We start from the raw sequence: 21,331 nt of genomic DNA on the forward strand, positions 1-21,331 counted from the left end.
TTTATGAATTTACATATTTTTTATCTTGCATATCTCAAGGATAAAAATACTGAAAATTAGTCATGTTAATTTTATTAACTATGTTGCAACATATTAAAGTGTATATAGCATTACATGTCTAAGAGGATCTATTATTTATTTAAAAACTGAATGAAAAAAATTCCTAGAATTAGATTTTATTCTTTAGATCTCATATGTTATTTTAATACACAGTAGATTTTTAGTCATAGTAAGATACTTTTAATTCCTGTTTCCAAATAGAGTGTTTTATATATATATATATAATAGAGTATGTGTGTGTGTGTGTATATATGTATGTATATATATATACATATATATATATATATATATATATATAGAGAGAGAGAGAGAGAGAGAGAGAGAGAGAGTGTTCCAGATAGTTATTTACAAATATTTTCCTTTATTATTGTTTGTCATAGTAATATTTATGAAGGTAGTTTTTCAGGAAAGATAGAAGTAGAGTTTTAGAAATATAAAGATGAGATGGAAAAGGGGGTAAATAAGAAGGAAGAGGGGAGAAGGGGAAAGGAAATTGCTTAATTTTGTCCAAGCTAATAGAATTGTATGATCCTTCTTTTCTTATCATACTCTTATATATTGGATCTTTGTTATCAGTTTTTAAGGGGTTCCATTACTTAGAAAGTTTCTATGATGGAATAAATTCATTGATTTGTCTCTTTTATTTAAAAATGCATAACAGCTTAATGACCTATTGAAAATGGACCTATTAATTTGATATATTTTTGAAACATATAATCAGGAGCTACTTTTCTAGGAAAATGTTTGATTTATTAGTAATTTCTGTGGTTATATTTATTTCTGAAGAAATACAGAATGATACAAATAAAAACAATACAAAGGAAAGTTTTATTTCTTAAAGTAATTTAATTACACTTCTGGCTATTTAGTCTTTTTATTAAGAAAAGTATATCACTCTTACATATACACCAAATTACTAGACCATTACTTGTGAACAAAAACAAGAAACAATAACCAAAGTTTGTAATAATAGAGAATAATTACATAAATTATGTCCACTAAAACTTAATTGGACAAACTAGAACAGTAATCACTAACTTACAATGACCTATAAGACATTGTCACAAAACAATTATTGGTGTAAAATACAAAAAAAACCCTCTATGTATATATGTGTATATATGTGCAAATGCATAGGAAGTATATGGAGGATAATATTTCAAGCCATTAACAGTGACAACCCACTGGGAGTAGAATTAAGATAGAGAGGGAAACTTTTATTTTATATTCTTTTATCTATTTAAATTATTTACATTAACTTACAGTCATGTTTGTCTTTCATACTTTGAGAAATACCCTAAGAATTTGAGTGATTTTAACAAAAATAACTGGGGATTGGGAGTTCTGAAGTAGAAATTTCAATGGTCACGTCATGACGTACACATGTACATGGTCAAGGAAATCAGACACTGTGGTATGTTTTGTGATTCTATGAACTACTCTGTTTTTTCTGTAACATTCTATTTTTTTTCTTTTTCATTAAAGGTCTCATTCGCTTGCAGGAGCTCATCAAAGCTCCATCAAGATACAATCTTCGACTTAAGATCCGTCAACTACCTGCTGATACAAAGGATGCAAAACCCTTACTAAAAGAAATGAAAAGAGGCAAGGAGTTCCATGTCATCTTTGACTGTAGCCATGAAATGGCAGCAGGCATTTTGAAACAGGTAATCTTTAAATTATTTAAGTTCTTAATTTCTTTATTAAATTTGAGTTTGAATTTTTTCTTTTTACATCTTTATTGGAGTATAAGTGCTTTACAATGGTGTGTTAGTTTCTGCTGTATAACAAAGTGAATCAGCTATATGTATACGTATATTCCCATATCCCCTCCCTCTTGCGTCTTCCTCCCTCCCACCCTCCCTATCCCACCTCTCTAGGTGGTCACAAAGCACGGAGCTGATCTCCCTGTGCCATGCGGCTGCTTCCCACTAGCTATCTATTTTACATTTGGTAGTGTGTACGTGTCAATGCTACTCTCTCACTTCATCCCTACTTCCCCTTCCCAGTCCCCCCAAGCCGTGTCTTCAAGTCCATTTTCTACACCTGCATCTTTATTCCTGTCCTGCCCCTAGGTTCTTCAGAACCATTTTTTTTTTTAGATTCCATATATATGTGTTAGCATACGTATTTGTTTTTCTCTTTCTGACTTACTTCACTCTGTATTACAGACTCTAGGTCCATCCACCTCACTACAAATAACTCAGTTTTGTTTCTTTTTATGGCTGAGTAATATTTTCCATTGTATATATGTGCCACATCTTCTTTATCCATTCACCTGTTGATGGACTGTTAAGTTACTTCCATGTTCTGGCTATTGTAAATGGTGCTGCAGTGAACATTGTGGTACATGTATCTTTTTGAATTATGGTTTTCTCAGGGTATATGCCCAGTAGTGGGATTGCTGGGCCATATGGTAATTCTATTTTTAGGTTTTTAAGGAACCTCCATACTGTTCTCCATAGTGGCTGTATCAGTTTACATTCCCACAACAGTGCAAGAGGGTTCCCTTTAATCCACCCTCTCCAGCATTTATTGTTTGTAGAATTTTTTTATGATGGCTATTCTGACCCAGGTGAGGTGATACTGCATTGTGGTTTTGATTTGCATTTCTCTAATGATTAGTGATGTTGAGCATCCTTTCATGTGTTTGTTGGCAATCTGTATATCTTCTTTGGAGAAATGTCTATTTAGGTTTTCCACCCATTTTTGGTTGGGTTGTTTGTTTTTTTGATACTAAGCTGCATGAGCTGCTTGTATATTTTGGAGATTAATCCTTTGTCAGTTGCTTCATTTGCAAATATTTTCTCCCATTCTGAGGGTTGTCTTTTGGTCTTGTTTATTTATTTATTTATTTATTGGCCACACTGTGTGGCATGTGGGAATCTTAGTTCCCCACCAACCAGGGATCAAACCCGTGCCCCCTGAAGTGGAAGCGTGGAGTCTTAAGCACTGGACCACCAGAGAAGTCCCCTGGTTTTTGTTTTTTAAATCAAAGTGTTATTGTTACAGAGTTGGTTTAAAAAAAAAAAAAAGCCAGAGAAGTCACCTTGATGTGATTTTCTGACAAAAAGTCTAAGTACTTTAATTAATTGTCTTAAAAGAAAAGTAATATAAATATTGATGATCTTTAAAGCACATTGAAGTTCCGAGGTTACTTTCAGATGGCTAAAATACCGTTTGTTAATGTGAATATTGATCAATGCAGTAGATATTTCTGTTTTGTGCTGAAATGAGGGAATAAACTTCAAATCAACAATTAAGCAGCTCAACCATTAAAATCAACTAGTAAGAAAAGAGAAAAAAAAATTGTTCTTTACCTTGCATGTACACTGAGATGTCTTACACATTTGATCTTATTTAATCATCACCATAACCAAACGAAGTGGGGACTAGCTCCACTTTACAGACAAAGAAACTGAGTCTCAGAAGGATTAAGTAGCTTAATCAATGTCCATCATTGGTTAAGGAAATAGCAGAGGGATTTATATTTCTCCTAGTGATGTTAAGAAGTATTCATTGCAGAATAAAGCATTGCCTACCTAAAAAGATAATTCTAAATCAACCAAACGAAACAATTCATAGCAGTAAAACCTCTTACTATTACTTGAGCACTATTCAGGCCTAACAGCACACTGGAAAACAGTTATTATTAGCTCATATCATATATATGAGGGAATTGATGTAAAGGGTTAAATAGCTAGTACAAGTCTGTTCTATGTAGTAGAGCCTGAATTTGAACACAAGTCTTTGGACTTTGTTTTTTAAGCTCTTCTGTACACACTGGCTGACTGGAGATTAGCCACCTGTCTTGAAACCTCTCGAATGTAGGATAAAATATCTCTACTAGAGAGTTATGCAGATTCAGATGTCAAATTATATCTCAAAATATAACCACCAACAGTAAATGTCTGTTATAACATGGTTAGTTTATTAAGCAGATGTTTATCCTGTCTTCCAATATGGATATTGGTTTCACTACAGTAAAATATTTAATTGGATTTGGAAAATTGCTCTAGTGTTATATTTGAGTAATAAAGAATATAAGGGTGGTTGTTGTTGTTTGGTTGGTTTTTTGGGAGAACAAAATGATGTGATAAAGTAAGTGCTGGAATCTAGAGTAGGGATTTGTTTTTCATTTAATACCAGACAATTCTTGGTCACATTTAGAATACACAGACTTGGAAAGGGTACCTTCCCTTTATGCCTGGAGTGAGTATCACTGTACTATTTGTCAGTGACAAATAATAGGCTTTTTGGTAGGCTTTCTCTAGGCCTCCAACAAGTATGTAGGTGATCAGTTGTCTTGTCTATAAAGTAACTAACTCTGACTTATTTTGCTGTTTGAAAGGTGAGAGTATCCATCACCTTTAATAGTAGAATTTCCATTCTGTCTTCTAGCTGATATATCCATCGTTTCATACTTGTTTTCTGATGTGTAACCTGCTATTCACAAAATGAAAACAAAATTAAAGTAGTATCTAAAATATATACAACAGTAAAATTTTATAATTTTAACAAGATTAGTAGGTGAAAAATCAGAACGGAGGGGAAATGAGACTATGAAAGTTAAGTTGAAGTCAGAGTAACACTATTACACAGAATGCATGCTTTTTGATCCTGTAACACTGGCAGACCGCATATGGTGGGATTTTTTAAAAACTTACCTTGTCCAAGAGAGCATTTATCTCATATTTGGATCTTAGCTACTCTAGAAACCAATTCAAAAAGAAAGAAAATCGATTCTTTTTTGTAGCTGCAGCAGTACACTTAATAGGACTCCATTTTATGATTTATGAAATTTTTCTGAGGTTCCTCAACGTTGGCTAATGATGACACTCCAAAGAAATGGTACAAGAGTTGAAGATAAGGCACAAATGGGCTTTCAGCTTGTCTGGCTTAATCCAAGAACAAATATTAGGAGTATCAAGAAAAAGAGATGTTTGTTTGTTTTATTTAAACTGACTGAGCTCTTACTAAATAGTGAGCAACCATGAATTTGAAGTTTTCCTGCCTGAGAGCTTTAAAAGTGAATGAAGCCTGGGCTTGGCTAGATTTCCTCTGAGGCAAATTAAGGGCACTCATTGGCATACATGTCTTAATAGCAAAAGATTCCACCTCTACTCAGATTTGTCAAAGAGAATATCCTTTATGGCAGGGCCAGGATGCTGTGGAGTAAAGTCTCACGAAGACATTCTATCACAGAAAAAAATAGCAACCAAGAACTTTAAAGTCCGTATCAGAGAGTGTGAAATCAAATGTTTTAGCCTGGAAAAACGTAAAAGCAGATACAAAGAAACTGCTACAGCAGCAAGAAGTAAAGTATAATAAAATTTTAAGAAATACGTATAAAGTCTACCCCTCCAATTGTTAACCTTAAGCAGTGTAACGTCCAGATATAACCTGAAGGATAAACCGGTTGCAAAATATATGCCTGGATAACTGCATGTGGCATTGTTAACACTACATCAGTTAAATGTTGGGAGCTTCTAACAATATTTTGATTTTGGAAAAAATGAATCTGTGGTATTTCTTTCCAGGAGGGGTGACGTGGCACAAGCAATTTTCTTTTGTTGCCGCTCTTAGTGATACACAGGAAGATAATAATTTTGTTCTTTTTAATGTGGTTTGAAGTGTGCACACAGTTCATTCAGAAGCAGTAGTAGCAAGACATAAATGCTATAATTAAAAGAAGGTCCAGAACAAGTTCTTTTTAAATTCCCATTGGAAATTATTAACACACCTTTCAAGAGAGTATCCCCATTGTTCACTTTTGTTCATGTTAGAGTATAGGTACTCCATCAAAAATAACTAAACTTTTCTACTTAGATCTAAGTTCATAGTCCATACTGACTCTTGTTTTCAGAATCGGACCGAAGGGAGGTCAGTGAAATGCTCACACAGTCCTCAGTTATCCCTTAAAGGTTTCTTTTCAAGATAATGAAGAAGAAACCTGGGGCTGGTGCAGAACACCATTTTCTTAACCATCTCCCACCCTCGCCTCCAAAACACAATTTCCAGGATTGGGCTGAGATTCCCAGGTTTTCGAATTATCAAGGAGGAAACAGCCAACATTTTAGAATGTATAGATCCTAAATGGATCTATATCTTTGGGAATATAAAATATGCCACTTTATAAAAGGCATAGATTATGCTCTATATCCAAGTTCCAAGAGTTAGAGACCTGGAGTTTATTTTCACTCACTGTCTCAGTTTGTTGGCTAATTTATTCATTCTTATTATATCTTAGTTTCTTCACCTGTAAAATAAGTATAATAACAGGACCTACGTCATAGGATTTTTTTTTTAAACATCTTTATTGGAGTATAACTGTTTTACAATAGTGTGTTAGTTTTTCCTTTACAACGAAGTGAATCAGTTATACATATACATATGTTCCCATATCTCTTCCCTCTTGCATCACCCTCTCTCCCACCCTCCCTATCCCACCCCTCTAGGTGGTCACAAAGCACAGAGGTGATCTCCCTGTGCCGTCATAGGATTTTTAATGAGGCCTAAATTGATTAAGATGTGCAGTGTGCTTAGAATAGTACCCAGCACTTTTTAGGCATTATGTGTTATTTATAGTTATACATCTGAATCGCTGTTTCTTTCATTTATCCCTATCGGTATCTCCATGCCTATTGAGTTGGTAAAGTAAAAAATATCGAGAAGGGTAATGCTGAGCTCTCATTGAGTAGTTCTGAAGTTGGGAAACCTTTAACACATATCCATCAGGAACAATGAATACCTTCTACAAAGATAATGTTGTAAATTTTTATTTAATAAGAGAAACTTTCTCTTATTTTGCCTAAGTGTAAATTTATCAGAGAGTTATTGGCTCATGTAATTTTTATCCATTCAGGAAGTATTATTTGGTTCCTAAAAGTTGTGCATCCAATTCAGTTGTGGGCAGGGGGAGGTCCCCACACAGCAGTGCTCTGACGCCAGCACATTGTCCTACAACCCAATTCAGTTCTGACAGCATCTATCCAGAGGTAGCATCCGATTCCGCGGGTTAAGGGCTTGGTCCTGCAAGACTGTTTCCCCACCACCCCCACTTTGGACATGAACCACAAGTCCAGGTTATCACTTGTGCTTCTGACCCACCGGCTATAGATTGGAGGTTCCTACAACCCCCTCCTTAGGTTCGATTAATTTGCTAGAGTAACTCACAGAACTCAGAGAAACACTTTATGTACTAGATTCCCGGTTTATTATGAAAGGATGTAACTCAGTAACAGCCAGATGGAAGAGATGCATAGGGCAAGATACAGGGACAGGGCAAGGAGCTTCCACGACCCTTCTGAGTATGCCACTCTCCTCTCATCTCCACATGTTCACCAGCCTGGAAGCTCTCCAGATCCTCTCCTTTTGGGTTTTTCTGGTGGCTTCAGTTCATAGGCATGATTGATTAAATCATTGGCCATGGCGACTGAACTCGGTCTCCAGCCCCTCTTCCTTCCCAGGAGGTTGCCGGAGTAGAACTGAAAGTTTCAACCTTCCAATCATGAGATTGCTTTCCCCTGGCAACCAGCACCCACCCTCCCATCTTAGGGGATTTTCCAAAGTCACCTCATTTGACATAAACTCAGTTGTGGTTGAAAGGGGCTTGCTAAGAATAACAAGACACCCATTTCACCTTTAGGGCTCTGAAGCAATTTCAGGAAGTGCAGAAAAGAAAGCCAGTATTATAACAAAGATGTTCCCATTGCTTTTATTGTTTGGGAAATTCTGAGAGTTTCTGGAGTTTTGTGCCAGAAATGGGATGAAGACCAAATACATATTTCTTATTATAAATTACAATATCACAGTTCCTAAGTTCCTTTCCTCTGCTCAACTCTTTGATGCTACCTTTCATTAACAAATGTTTCTCCCTTTAAAAAAATACATTTTATATATCCGCAAATTTTTCACAAACATCTATCTTTTCTTACTGAACAGCTAATGCTGTGGAAATACAAATTTTATTGTAGCTAATTGGTTAATACCTACCTATGGGTATGGAATACAAAGGATGTAGCTGGGGCAGCTACTTAGTAAACCAATTTGAGTAGTTAGTAGTTTGTGGAAGAATATTAGATGCACCTGAGAATACTTGTTTCCTACTAAGAGCTCTTCATTCAGCTCAAAAATGCATCATTTTTCAATTATCATCACCAGCTACTGTTCACTGATAAACAGCTATTTCTAAAGGATTCTGTATTTTCAGAGAGAAAATTGACACTCCTTATGACTGGAAGTTCTAATCCAAAAGTCCTTGTTTTAAGACTGATAGTCTAAAATTGATGAGGGGGCTTCCCTGGTGGCACAGTGGTTAAGATTCTGCCTGCCAATGCAAGGGACACGGGTTCAAGCCCTGGCCCGGGAAGATCCCACATGCTGCGGAGCAACTAAGTCCGTGTGCCACAACTTCTGAGCCTGTGCTCAAGAGCCCGCAAGCCACAACTACTGAGCCCACGTGCCACAACTACTGAAGCCTGTGTGCCTAGAGCCCGTGCTCTGCAACAAGAGAAGCCACGACAATGAGAAGGCCGTGTACCGCAATGAAGAGTAGCCCTCTCTTGCCTTAACTAGAGAAAGCCTGTGCGCAGCAACGAAGACCCAACGCAGCCAAAAAAAAAACCAAACAAATAAATAAAATTTAAAATAAAATAAAATAAAATTGATGAGGACTGTAGAAGTGTGAAATAAAACATAGTAAATTTCAATTGTTCATTAATAAAAAATAAACTTTCCTTTATCTGTACAGTGGTGATTTACATTTGCTTCATTAATACTGAGAAAACGTCTCTAAAATGCTAAAAAAAATTTCTGTTGGTATTGTACTTTGGAACACTGTTTTCCTAATTGAGTAATACTTTTCAACAAAATAAAATGGTGCTCCTTATTATGGTATTTGTAGTGAAGACATTACAAATAAAATGAACTAAGATGTGCTAATTTGAGGTTTTGTTTCAAATTTAATGCCTCTTTTAATATGTAAAGCATAAGCCTTACAATTGCAAACATTCAATTAATAGCTTTTCTATCAAGAGAATTGGTTCAGAAATTCCTTCATAACCACTAATCTTTAACTATGGAAAAAAGATTGTTTGACGCAATTTTCATGTAACCTGAATACTATAGGCTGATTCTTCATTACATCCTGCTATTTTCATCTCACTTGTCTTAATGACAAAATGTATTTCATCTAATGTGTACCTTCAATATTAATATTTTTATATTTTTATTTTTTACTTCTTAGGCATTAGCTATGGGAATGATGACAGAATACTATCATTACATCTTTACCACACTGGTAAGTAATTTATTAAAACATAAAGATAATGCTCTAAATTTTCTTATAATGAATTTCAGGATGAAAAATGGGTTTTTGAGTGAGAAGAAGTAATATTAATACTTGTACTTTTAAAGTTATGATTTATTTTATTTTGATAAAACCCAAGAGGAATTATCATCATAGAGAACTAATGATTCTTGGTGGGAAGCTGATGATTTTGAAATAATATCGTTTCAGATATTAGTTCAAAATAATGTCTTATTTTTATATTGCTTAGAGAACTTTCAGAACATAATGGATTTTAAAATTAGTTTGCTGAGAAATCAGTGTTTTAGAAAAGCACAAATTCTTATGTTGTTAGCTCCATTGACTTAACCGAAATCAGGTTTATTGAAGCTGCTCCTTTAGTAGATTAAATTTTTTATTCTGTTTTTGCATATGTTAAGTAGGATTTTTTTAAGTAAATATGATTTAATTTGCAATTAGCAAATTGAATGTTACCCTTATCTTTTGTCTTTACATACCCACTACAGTTTTTTCTCAATATGCATGAAAATCTGACATTCTTTTTCTTTTTTTTTTTTTTTAAATCAAACCTACTTACCCTTAGCTCTATTTCTTTACCAATACATTATCCTAGTTTTCCTTCCACTGTGAAACAGCTGTCTCTGTCACTATTTCCTGCCCATCCCCCCAACATGAGAGTATCTCCAAGTTTGGGCATGTATCTTATTTTCTTTTTTCCTCTTCAATTATTTTCTTCAGAACTGGTATGTACTTAGAGCTTCAATTATGACCTTTGTTCAAATGAGATCTAAATGTCTATCTGTAATATTCCTGAATTGTTGTATATCGCTGCATTGCAGAACGTTTCTAATCGTTGTGGCGTTAAGATAATTTCAAATTATTTAAACCTTAATGTATTATCCTCCGAAGTGACTCATCTTCTGATTCTTCCTTCAGAACTTCCACTATCTCTAACTCCTGTATCCCCAACAAAATGCCACTGAGTTCTTCTCCATGGTGTCTGTAGTATGCATCTTCTCCTTTCCCACAATGACCAGTCTAACCAATGCTCTCTCTTTGTTAACTCAAAAGTTTTCCAATTGATGTCCTTGCTTTTAGGAGTCTTGAAGTTACCAGATTAAATTACTAAAATTTAGTAATTGGTCTAAATTACTAAATTTTAAATCTAAATTGATCACAATAGCTTCTTGTAAAAACAACTCTTCTTCAATGAAGATGCTTCACACAGTAGGTTGTATTTTATTGGTAAATACTAAGGCTAACTCTGCTGTATATCGGTATCACTTCCCACCAGGCAACTTTTTTGCAACCTGTGAGAAACTTAGTGATGGGCTGGTGGAGAGTGAGTAGAAGCCTTCACTCATCAGCAAATTATATTTCAATGCTGTTGAAACTCAGTTCTACCATAATCATAAGATTTTAGGGAAATCGAAAGCATCTCTTAATAAGGAAAAACATGGAAAAAAAATAGTTTAGTATATGTAAGACTCATCTAGCCTATAATTGAAGGTCCTTTTCAGCTTGAGTCTAACCTAACTTTCCTGTTTTCTTTTGCTGCTGTTCTCCTTCATGAATTCTTTTATAGCCAAACTGATTTAGGTCAGTCTCCTGAGTAGACTTTATATTTTCTAATTTTTGTGTCTCTACTGACATTTTGGTCTCCTTTTGTCTTTTGCCTATCAAAAGCATGGCCGTTCTTTAATGGCAGCTCAGATCCCATCTGCTCTGTGAAGTTGTTCTTTACCATAAAAATTGAAAATCATTTGTCTTGCTTCTGACTCTTTGCACTTATCACTTGTACTCTTTTGCCCCTTAACATATATTGCACTACATTTTATATTTTTATATATATATATATATATATATGTATGTGTGTGTGTGTGTGTGTGTGTGTGTGTGTATGTAAATATATATATAGCCAGAGAGAGAGAGAGAGATAATCTCCTTGGCTAGATTGCAAATGTTGAAAACTAAAAACCTAAAAAGTTCCTTATATTTTTCACAGCACAGAATAGAGCTCAGGCCAACGTCAGCTTCTTTTCACTGAATTTTGCTTCTATAATCTAGTCTGTACAGCTGTATGAGCAAGCTGTGCCCAGGACCAATGGCATTGATCTTGCCTTGGCTCTCAGTAGTTCTCAATGTTGTCTGTAAGATCTAAGGAATAGCTAATGCCAACTCAATGGGGGCAAAAGTCCCACGTGCTGCATGTTCTCATAGTGACATCTGACTGCTCTGACAGCTTTGGCCTCCTATCTCCTGGGCAAATCCAGAGCACTCACTGTATATAGAGTAGAAAGGGCAACCAAAATCTGAAGTGTTCCTTATTGGGGAGTTGCTAGATAGGGTATAAGACAAAAGAACTACAAGAGTTCTTGTAACCAATAAGGCCAGTTTTGTTAACTTTTTTCCTCAGCTTTGATATAATTTTCATTAGTTAGAAGCTATATTTCATGATCTGTTTCTTAAAAAAAAAAGAATAAATGCAAAGCAAAAAACACAAAAATGGCAATAACCAGTCAAGGAAGCAAGACATGGGAAAACACCTATAATCAGTTAAATATGAAAGTAATGCATAAAATTTAAGGGCAAGCTATCCCTAACATAGAGAAGAAAGTTTATGCAAACCTTAAAGGTAGGTTGTAGAAAAGCCTGTTGTTCCACTGGTGGAACTGGAATAATATATATATATGTACTTGTTTATGTAGAGTGTGTATATATTTGCATTGGCAAAACGCGAGGATAGTGTATTTGAATCTTGGTGATTTGTGATGTTTAAACATCATTTGAGACACAGTGGTGTTAAGTAACCTAAGGCAAGCAGGAATACATGATTATTTCAACTATACTTGCCTATGAGTATTCTCTCTTGATACTAACACAAAGAAATTTGTCTTTTAGGACCTCTTTGCTCTTGATGTAGAGCCCTACCGATACAGTGGCGTTAACATGACAGGGTTCCGAATATTAAATACAGAAAATACACAAGTCTCCTCCATCATTGAAAAGTGGTCTATGGAACGGTTGCAGGCACCTCCGAAACCCGATTCAGGTTTGCTGGATGGATTTATGACGGTATGAATACCCACTTAAAGATCAGTTTGTGTGTTTCTAAGTAATATTGAATACATTATTGAGTCCTCTGGATCCAAACTTCGGTTTAGTTACTAATGTTAAAGGCATGAGATCAGAAGTACTATTGCCAATAATTCTATTAACAATTTTCTAAATCAATTTTGTGTGGCAAATTTAACTTTTATCCAAGTATCTCAAAAAGCATTACAACTATTGTCAGAAAACTACAATGTAGGGGATTTCTCTAAAATTAATTGCTGCTATATATAGGGTAAATTAAAGACTGAAAAGAAGACATTAACCTGAGAGTTATCCTTCTGATCTTAACTACCAGTATATGATTGCTCTTAATCATGTTGGTTTCTGATATCTGATGTCATATAAGTGACTTACATCACACTAAAATTTCCCTTGAGCTTACTCTTTAAGGTTCAGAATTCACCAATAATCACACTTGTTATTTTCAAGTCTTGGTTTTAAACCTAGACTAATGCTTAAACTGTAAAAGAAGGGTACATTTTATGTAACTTTAGTTGTTTATACCAGTTCTGCCAATGAAAATCTAATATAATGTACATACATAATTTAAAATTTTCTAATAGTTATGTTAAGAAACACACACCAAAAGGTAAATTTCAATATTATTAATTTATTTTATTTAACCCATTGTATCAAAAATGCCATCATTTAAACAATCACTGTAAAAATTATGACTGCAATATATTACATTCGTCTTTTCTGTTAAGTCTTTGAAAGTTGGTGTGCATTTGACACTTCAGGTATTAGTTCAGACTAGTCACATTTCAAGTTCTCAGTAGCCAAATGTAGCTACTGGCCACCTTATAGGACCAGGTAAGTTTATACTGTACTATTTAACAAATTATAAATGTCTGATATATTCTCATTCAATCTATTTTCTATAGACAAAGTTACTGCTACAATTTAGTAAATAGCTCAGCACTTTGGCAATATTTACATTTCCTAGGTCATTAAAAAGTGTAATTCTAAATGGAAACTTTATAAGCAGAAACATCCTCTATCCTGATGTGTGGAAAAGCTTTTTCTATTATGATTGTAATGTTTCCATTAATTCCTTCAATGGGGCTTCAAAGTATGTTTTTAATGTTGTAGCAAAATAAGGGAAATGCTTGTGTTTTTCTTCCCTTAAAAGAAGATTTGGTAATACAAATTGAGTGTCTTCATAGAGACTGTGAAGAAATCATAGTTAACCTCTAGGCACCAACCTTCTTATGGAAAGGAAAAAAAAAAAAGACATTATTTTCTTATAGTGAGAAAAATAACCTACTAGAATTTGAAAATATCTTATATCCACATTATTGTCTTTAGGAAATAGTATGAGGGGAATTTTACTCCTGTGCATAAAAAGAGATGATTGACTACTTCTAGTATTTTAGTTTTACCTTAAGATATATTTGAGAAACTTTATTGGGAGGATACATAAATAACTTTAAAATGAAGATTTATTTTCTGAAGTACATCCAGATTAAAAATAAAATACAACCAAGAATAAATTACAAATATTATATTTCATTCCCAGTTTGAAGATGGTGAATCAAACTCTGGGAACCTAATAGACAATGTTATTTTTAAAAATTAAAATATATACTTCCTTTTAAATTGTTATTTTAATCATGTATATATTTTTTCCATATATGCTTTCTAACTCTCTTTACCCTTCCTTAATTTCAAGATGGGTATTGTTATTTGTTATTCAGAACCATTACTGAATGGTTTTAGGAAAAGTAAATCAATAGGTATCATGGCAATCTTAATATTCTCATACTCTAAGACTTCCACTGATACATCCAAGGATTAGTGTGCCCTTTTATATATCAGAATCACAAAAATTATCCAGACTTACTTGGGTACTCTGTGTATTTCTGTATGATTCCTGTATCATCCCTTGAAACTTCTAGTAAGTTAAATAGACTATTGAAAGAGATAAATACAAAGGAAAATATATTAATTTCATATCTAGGAAGGTAGGGGCTCTTAGAAAGAATTAACCTTCATAAAATGGATCAAAAAAGACAAAAATCAGTTATATTGGGCTTCCCTGGTGGTTCAGTGGTTGAGAATCTGCCTGACAGTGCAGGAGACACGGGTTTGAGCCCTGGTCTGGGAGGATCCAACATGCTGCGGAGCAACTAGGCCCATGAGCCACAACTACCGAGCCTGCGCGTCTGGAGCCTGTGCTCCGCAACAAGCGAGGCTGCGATAGTGAGAGGCCCATGCACCGCAGTGAAGAGTGGCCCCCGCTTGCTGCAACTAGAGAAAGCCCTCGCACAGAAACGAAGACCCAACACTGCCAAAATAAAATAAATAAATAAATAAAGTAAAAAAACAAAACAAAAAAAACACTTAAAAATCAGTTATATTTTTGTATACTAGGACAGAATAATCTGCAATTTATTAAAATTTATAATTTTTATAAATAAATAAAATTCATTTTCTAAAATAACAACAACAAAAAAACCCCAGCTATGTGTCTACATTAATGCTAAATGCTTTGCATGCATCATTCCATTTAATCCTCAAAACAACTCACTGAGCTGGTACCATTATTATTCCCATTTTACAGACAGAAATATAAGACCTCAAGTGGTTAACTAACATTCCAATGTCACACAGTAAATGTCCGAATTTTCAATTGAACCTGAGTCTTTCTGTTATCCAAATTTGAACTCTTAGTAGTTATTTTTACCTTCCCCCATTAGCCACATAATTACTCCAAGTCCCAGTATTTACAATTATGGAGCACACAAGCTACTAGACAAGATGAGGACCTCAAAGTCAACCAAGTGTGTGGACTCTTTTCTTGGCTTTCCTAAACATATTCTTCTCAATAAAAGGTATATGCACACTAAAAAGAAAAAAAAAAAAAAAAAAAGGGTGTTAGGATGAATGCAGGTTTAGGTTTTTTCTTTCTAGCCATGAGTCCAGTCCTCAATCCTGCCCTTCTTCTGAACTGACAAGTGGGAGTGGATAAGTGATATTACAAAAATGCACTGATGAAAAAATGATTAGCATATTTATTGAAAATTCTGGGCATTGTGTAAGATTTTGAAATCTTCAGAATATTTTTTTTGTGTGTGTGGTACGCGGGCCTCTCACTGTTGTGGCCTCTCCCGTTGCGGAGCACAGGCTCCGGACGCGCAGGCTCAGCGGCCATGGCTCACGGGCCCAGCCGCTCCACGGCATGTGGGATCTTCCCAGACCGGGGCACGAACCCGTATCCCCTGCATCGGCAGGCAGACTCTCAACCACTGTGCCACCAGGGAAGCCCTTCAGAAGAATTTTTAATGCCAACACTCTTCTCTTTGTTATAGTCATGGAATACTTTTCAAATAGATCTTAAATAAGAAAAAAAAAAAAAACAGTATAAGGGATAATTGCCTCTTTATTTATATATCTTTATTTGAGTTACTGCAAAATATAAAAACCACCCAGAAGACTTACATGAGAACATTTTTTAAATGAATGACTTCATTTGTGAAATGAAGTTAAATTTCCATGTATGAGCACTTTTTGAATAGTTCTTATCTAAAAATGTGTGCCAGCTATTTATTTTATTATATTTATAAATAGAGCATGGAACACAAAATATTTTAGAAGTAGACATAAAGTTTGCCATTCAAATAAAGATTTCTTTTAAAATGGATGCAGATTGATGACTTTTTTACAATTTTCCAAAAGGAAAACTGATAATATCTTTTAAAATATTTCATTAGATAACATTATATAATGATATAAAAGATTATATATAAAATATTTTCTTATATAAATTAATTATTAATTATAAAATAGTGCATGGTTATTCTAACATAAAACCAGTATGAGATCTGTTTAAAAATGTTGGTATATTTATGCCTTGTGTGAGTATTCTTTTTCTTTTCCACTTAAGATTATATTGTAAGCATTTTCCCAGTTATTAAATGTTTAGGAAAAGAAATTAATAAGCTATTTCCGCCATGAATGGAGTAAGGAAGTTAAGAGGATTCTAGTTAGAAAAGAAAAGAATTATAGCCTGGCATTGTAGAGTTGGCAACATTCCCTTTAGTCAATTCATGAGATCTCAGTGTTTATATAAACCTTGTTCTTTTTTTCTCCCTATGGTCCCATTAAGAAATGGGACTATCAGCAAAGTCCCTAATACTTGGAGCAAGACCTATTATCAGTATCATAGTCATTTGTCACTATGTAAGATCACAGTGCTTAGATTTTCACATTATTTCTTTATGTTTAAGCTATAAAAAGAAACAACAAATTGGATTCATAAGAATGTTCCTGGTTGAGTTAGCACCTAGGCTAAGTGTTTATCTGCTAAATGACTACTGAATACAAGACCATTTCTGCCATAGTTGTAGTTCCTTCTGTGGTCTGGAAACATCATATTAAAGATATTAATGCTAGTAGCTCAGTAAAATTCTTATCTGCATTTGGTATAAAAACCCAGCCAGGGAACCAAGTCACACAATACCTCCAAACCTGATCTCACTAAGAAGGAAGGAAGAAAGGAAGTCTGACCCTCTTCCTTCACACATAAGGGTTTTGTTTTTAACTCATATCCCCTTTCTCCCACTTTACCCCATGCCCACACACTGCCATCCAGGTAGTGCTCTAAATGCCTCCCTAGACATGAGCCCTTATTATAAAACCCTTTCCCTACTGTGCATTCTTTATTAATTATTCACATATTTCCATGCCCCTGGGAGTAGGGAAGCCCCCTTCAGTGAACATCATCACTGTCCTTTACCGCGTGATCAGAAGGCATTTCTCCCCATCCCCTGACCAGACATCTACTTTCCCCAGGCACCGTTAACTATAGGGTGGGAATTCACTTTTTTGAATCCATCAGCGTTTGACAATGGTTACATTTATTATTGACTTATTGAGTTTACAACAGTCTCAATTCAAGAGAATGAAATCAAGTAGAAACACCTCAAGTTACATTTTAAGTTCAGCAGTATCCTGGAACTCCTTTCCAGTGCTCCCATTAGGTCATGCATCTTAATGCTAATGGACCTGAAATCCATTTGGTATTTTACAAATACCACTTTTTCTTATGTTGTTATATAATACCATATATATTCCTTGACAATGTAAATTTGCAACACAAATCAATAATGACTGTTGGTTGGCTCTTTCATTCGAATTACTTTAAGGAGATTACCGTTTTTGGAAATTTAAACTCTTCGAGACTTACTGCTCTCTCCATTTCCTTTCTCCTCTCTTCATATCCATCCAACGATCATCAAACACTGTCAAATCTACTGTATCAATATCTTGCTGAACTACATTCTTCTTTCCACCCCCAGAGCTATGCCTTGGTTAAGGACCCCATGGTCTCTCCCCTGGCTGTTGCAATAGTCTCCTCACTGAATTCCCACTCCTAACATCTCTCCTACACTTACCTTTTTCCTACCATGAGCTTACCAGAACATACTGATGACTCCTTGTTATTGGCTAGGTGAAATTTTAGCTCATTTGTCAAGCCTGCAAGGCCTTCCATGATCTGGCTCCTGCTACTTCTCCAGCCTCATATGTGCCTGCTCCCTGCTCTTTTAAACCACCCATCTCACCATCTCACCCTGGCTGAGTCAGCAGTGCTGATGCACCTCCTCATTTCAGCGCAGGATGTTCCCATTGTCTGAACCGCTTACCCCTGTTTGAATGTCTGACATATTCCTACACGTGCTATGATTTTCAGGACTTATGTACCTTTCCCATGAATTTGCTGAGTCCTCCAGACATTTTACATGTGTGCACCTTTTATTTAGGCACTTTATATATAACTCCATGTTAAAATTTAACTCTGGGACTTTTGTCTGTCTTCACACCCCTTTCTCAATAGATTATAAGCTCTTTTGCGGCAAGAACCAGGTTTTGTTATTCTTGAAGGCTGGGGACCTAGTTCAGTGCCTGATGCAAACAAAGTAGGGGCTCATCATGATGGAGTGACTGCCTGATTGAATAAATGTGTGTGTTAATTTATTTTAATCATGCTGCATCTGTGTTCTAATCACTAGGCCTTCTCATTTTCCCAAATATATTCTGGGGAGCTTTTTTTATTTACCTACTTGTATTTTATTATCAAGATATCTAATCACTTAGCAAATACAATTAGACTAGTCTCAATTCTTTGTTAGAAAAATACCTTAAAAGACAAAAACTTAGAAATGCTTTTGATTAAATAGTGAAAGTTTAGTGAGTTAGAGGAGTAGTTCCCATTCTCTTTTGCGAAAGAAGGGATAATGTTTATCAGGGAGGTGAATCTTTAAGTGTTTAAGTTCCAGTGTCCTCCTAACAATTATTTATTTATAACAACAGACCATGGCCCATAAACTTTATCATTTCTTTCCTCATTTGATGAACTTAAATTAAAAGATAACATCTAGTATATACATTCCCAGCAGGGAATTAGCTCATGTACTAAAGCGGCACAGTGATCACTCTGCTATTGTACAAAGATTTACCTTTAGAAAAGTCAATGAAAATAGAACCATAGAAAAATAAAGTATGACCAGGCAAGGCTGTCATTTGCTGCTAGAACTACAAGTGTGCCTTAGCTGCTGTCTGCCTTTCTTAATTAGCTGGAGCCATTTTATTTGATTCAGTTGAAATGAGAATAAAAATAAGACTTTGCCAGACAGAAGTCAAACTAACTTGCCATTTTTTAATCAGTAAAGGCATTTTGAAGAAGGTGGTTTTATTTCATATGCCACTAAAACATCAAAAGTATAAAAAGTAACAAAAGAATGAATTATCCTTTCTTTGATCAATTTTACTCATGAGTATGTTGTACACATTACTCTGAATTTTATACCAGACACTCAGGATTTGGTAATGAAGTCGGTACCTCTGTTTCCTCACAGAAGTTAGGGAATTGACAAAATCAAGAAGACAGTGAATGTCTTACTGATCACATCTCACATCTTTGTCAGTACAAAAATCATATTCAAACTTTAATTTTTGATTTCTTTTTAATTTGGTGTTTCTTTCTTTTTTTTTTTTTTTTTTGTGGTACGCGGGCCTCTCACTGTTGTGGCCTCTCCCGTTGCGGAGCGCAGGCTCCGGACGCTCAGGCTCAGCGGCCATGGCTCACGGACCCAGCCGCTCCGCGGCATGTGGGATCTTCCCGGACCGGGACACGAACCCGCGTCCCCTGCATCGGCAGGCGGGCTCTCAACCACTGCGCCACCAGGGAAGCCCTGGTGTTTCTTTGATTGTTCAAGTTCCTAAGTCTTCCTTCAAATTCTTGTTAAAATTCCTTGTTTTCCATGCTATTTTGTGACAGCAAGGACAAATATATATTTACCAGGGGTTTTACATAACTTCTTGGTATTCTGCTGAAAATGTATAACATTTCACAATATTTATTCACATAATTGCTACTTTTATTCTTATCTTTACCGCAGAAGAAATATTTGGGGGTCTGTATTATAGTCAAATATGGCAGAAATATTTGCAAAAGATGTTTCAGGGTATATAATGAAGTCATAAGCACAACATTCATTACATTTGTATATGATTGATTTAATGAATAGTAAAAGGACATGGAGTATGTGGCATGAATAACAGAATGGCACTGTATTTCTTCACTTTACATACCTATTAATATTCCTTGATGTACTAAGCTGCAAGTTGTATCTGAATATAAATAATTGAGATGACCTAACAACCTCCATCGTTTCATTAACTTGGAGCATTCCATCTAAATGCCTTTGCAGATTAAGCAATCAGCATTTATCTAAAGCTGATAGAAAGATGGAATTTCCATTTTAAGTAACTGTTTCTTACATGAAAGATGGCAATTGCATTGAAATATTTCCTTCATAATCGTGTTATTTTTTTAGGTCAATTTTAAAAATTTTCATTTGGAAAAAGTAAGGTTGAATCAAAAGACATTTTTTACCCCTTCTACCCTGAAAATCAAAATTTATCTTTAAAGCATTGATCTCAGATCATGTAATAAAAACTTGTAAAGAATTAATAATTTCTGCTCATAATTTTCCTCAGCTTCTTATATATTTAATAGCTACATAGTTACATATGCATGTAACCAATCCAAGATGGTATGAGGAAGTCTAGGTAGATGAAAATTTGTGTTATTTAGGAAGGAGGGCCCCTCAAGTGACAGTCAATAACAAGGACACCTAGAGAAGATGATGCCAATGCTCTGACAAGAAAGCAAAGTTCAACATTGCAGAGTCTAGGAATTAGCAACGTTCTGAGATTTAGGACTCCACATCTGTACTGAGCATCAAGATAGACTTGGTAAGAGTAAGTGATGAATGTTACCTTGAAAAGCAAAATGTCAAGCAGGCAGTAGAGGTAAAGAGTCATCAAACTTGGGAAAGCAAATACAATGACCAATACAAAGGGAATACAAGGTGATTAAGAAAATAAGCAATGGATTCTTTTACTGGAGCTGGCACTCAGGTTAGAATGGGGCTAATAGCAACTTTGACATAATGTTCAGAGTCCTGGATTAGAGGAATGGATTGGAAAACAGTGGGAGATAAAGCTGTGATAAAATTTTTACATATCAATTAATAGATTATTATAAGTGTGCAATATTTACCATATAGGAATTCAGAATACAGTCAGCATGAAATTGCTGGAATTATTATTGGTTGGAATTATTTAAAAATAGAAAGTAAGAGATGACATTGTGGCCTATAAATAACATGAAAAAAATATTATTACTCAGATATATATTCCGAATAAACAACAGAAAAGTTCTGGTGAAGGAAGGTTAATATTTGCTATAAACAATAGTACTTTCTCTTCATTGGATCTATTTCTAAAATAGAAAGAAAGAGTGGATCTATTTACAAAATGTACAAAACATGTTTTCTAGCT

General features: G+C 34.9%; 1 protein-coding gene across 2 annotated transcripts in view; it reads left to right on the forward strand.

Annotated features, from left to right (window-relative positions):
• The window catches only part of GRIK2 (glutamate ionotropic receptor kainate type subunit 2), a 671,458-nt gene that overhangs the window by 318,848 nt on the left and 331,279 nt on the right, over positions 1-21,331 (forward strand). For both annotated transcript variants that reach the window (XM_067011529.1, XM_067011530.1), the window contains exons 5-7: positions 1,546-1,727; positions 9,308-9,361; positions 12,272-12,445. In XM_067011529.1, the coding sequence (XP_066867630.1) occupies positions 1,546-1,727; positions 9,308-9,361; positions 12,272-12,445 (410 nt within the window). The remainder of the gene's footprint in view (positions 1-1,545; positions 1,728-9,307; positions 9,362-12,271; positions 12,446-21,331) is intronic.

Source organism: Kogia breviceps, chromosome 13 (assembly GCF_026419965.1).
Source record: "Kogia breviceps isolate mKogBre1 chromosome 13, mKogBre1 haplotype 1, whole genome shotgun sequence".
NCBI lineage: Eukaryota > Metazoa > Chordata > Mammalia > Artiodactyla > Physeteridae > Kogia > Kogia breviceps.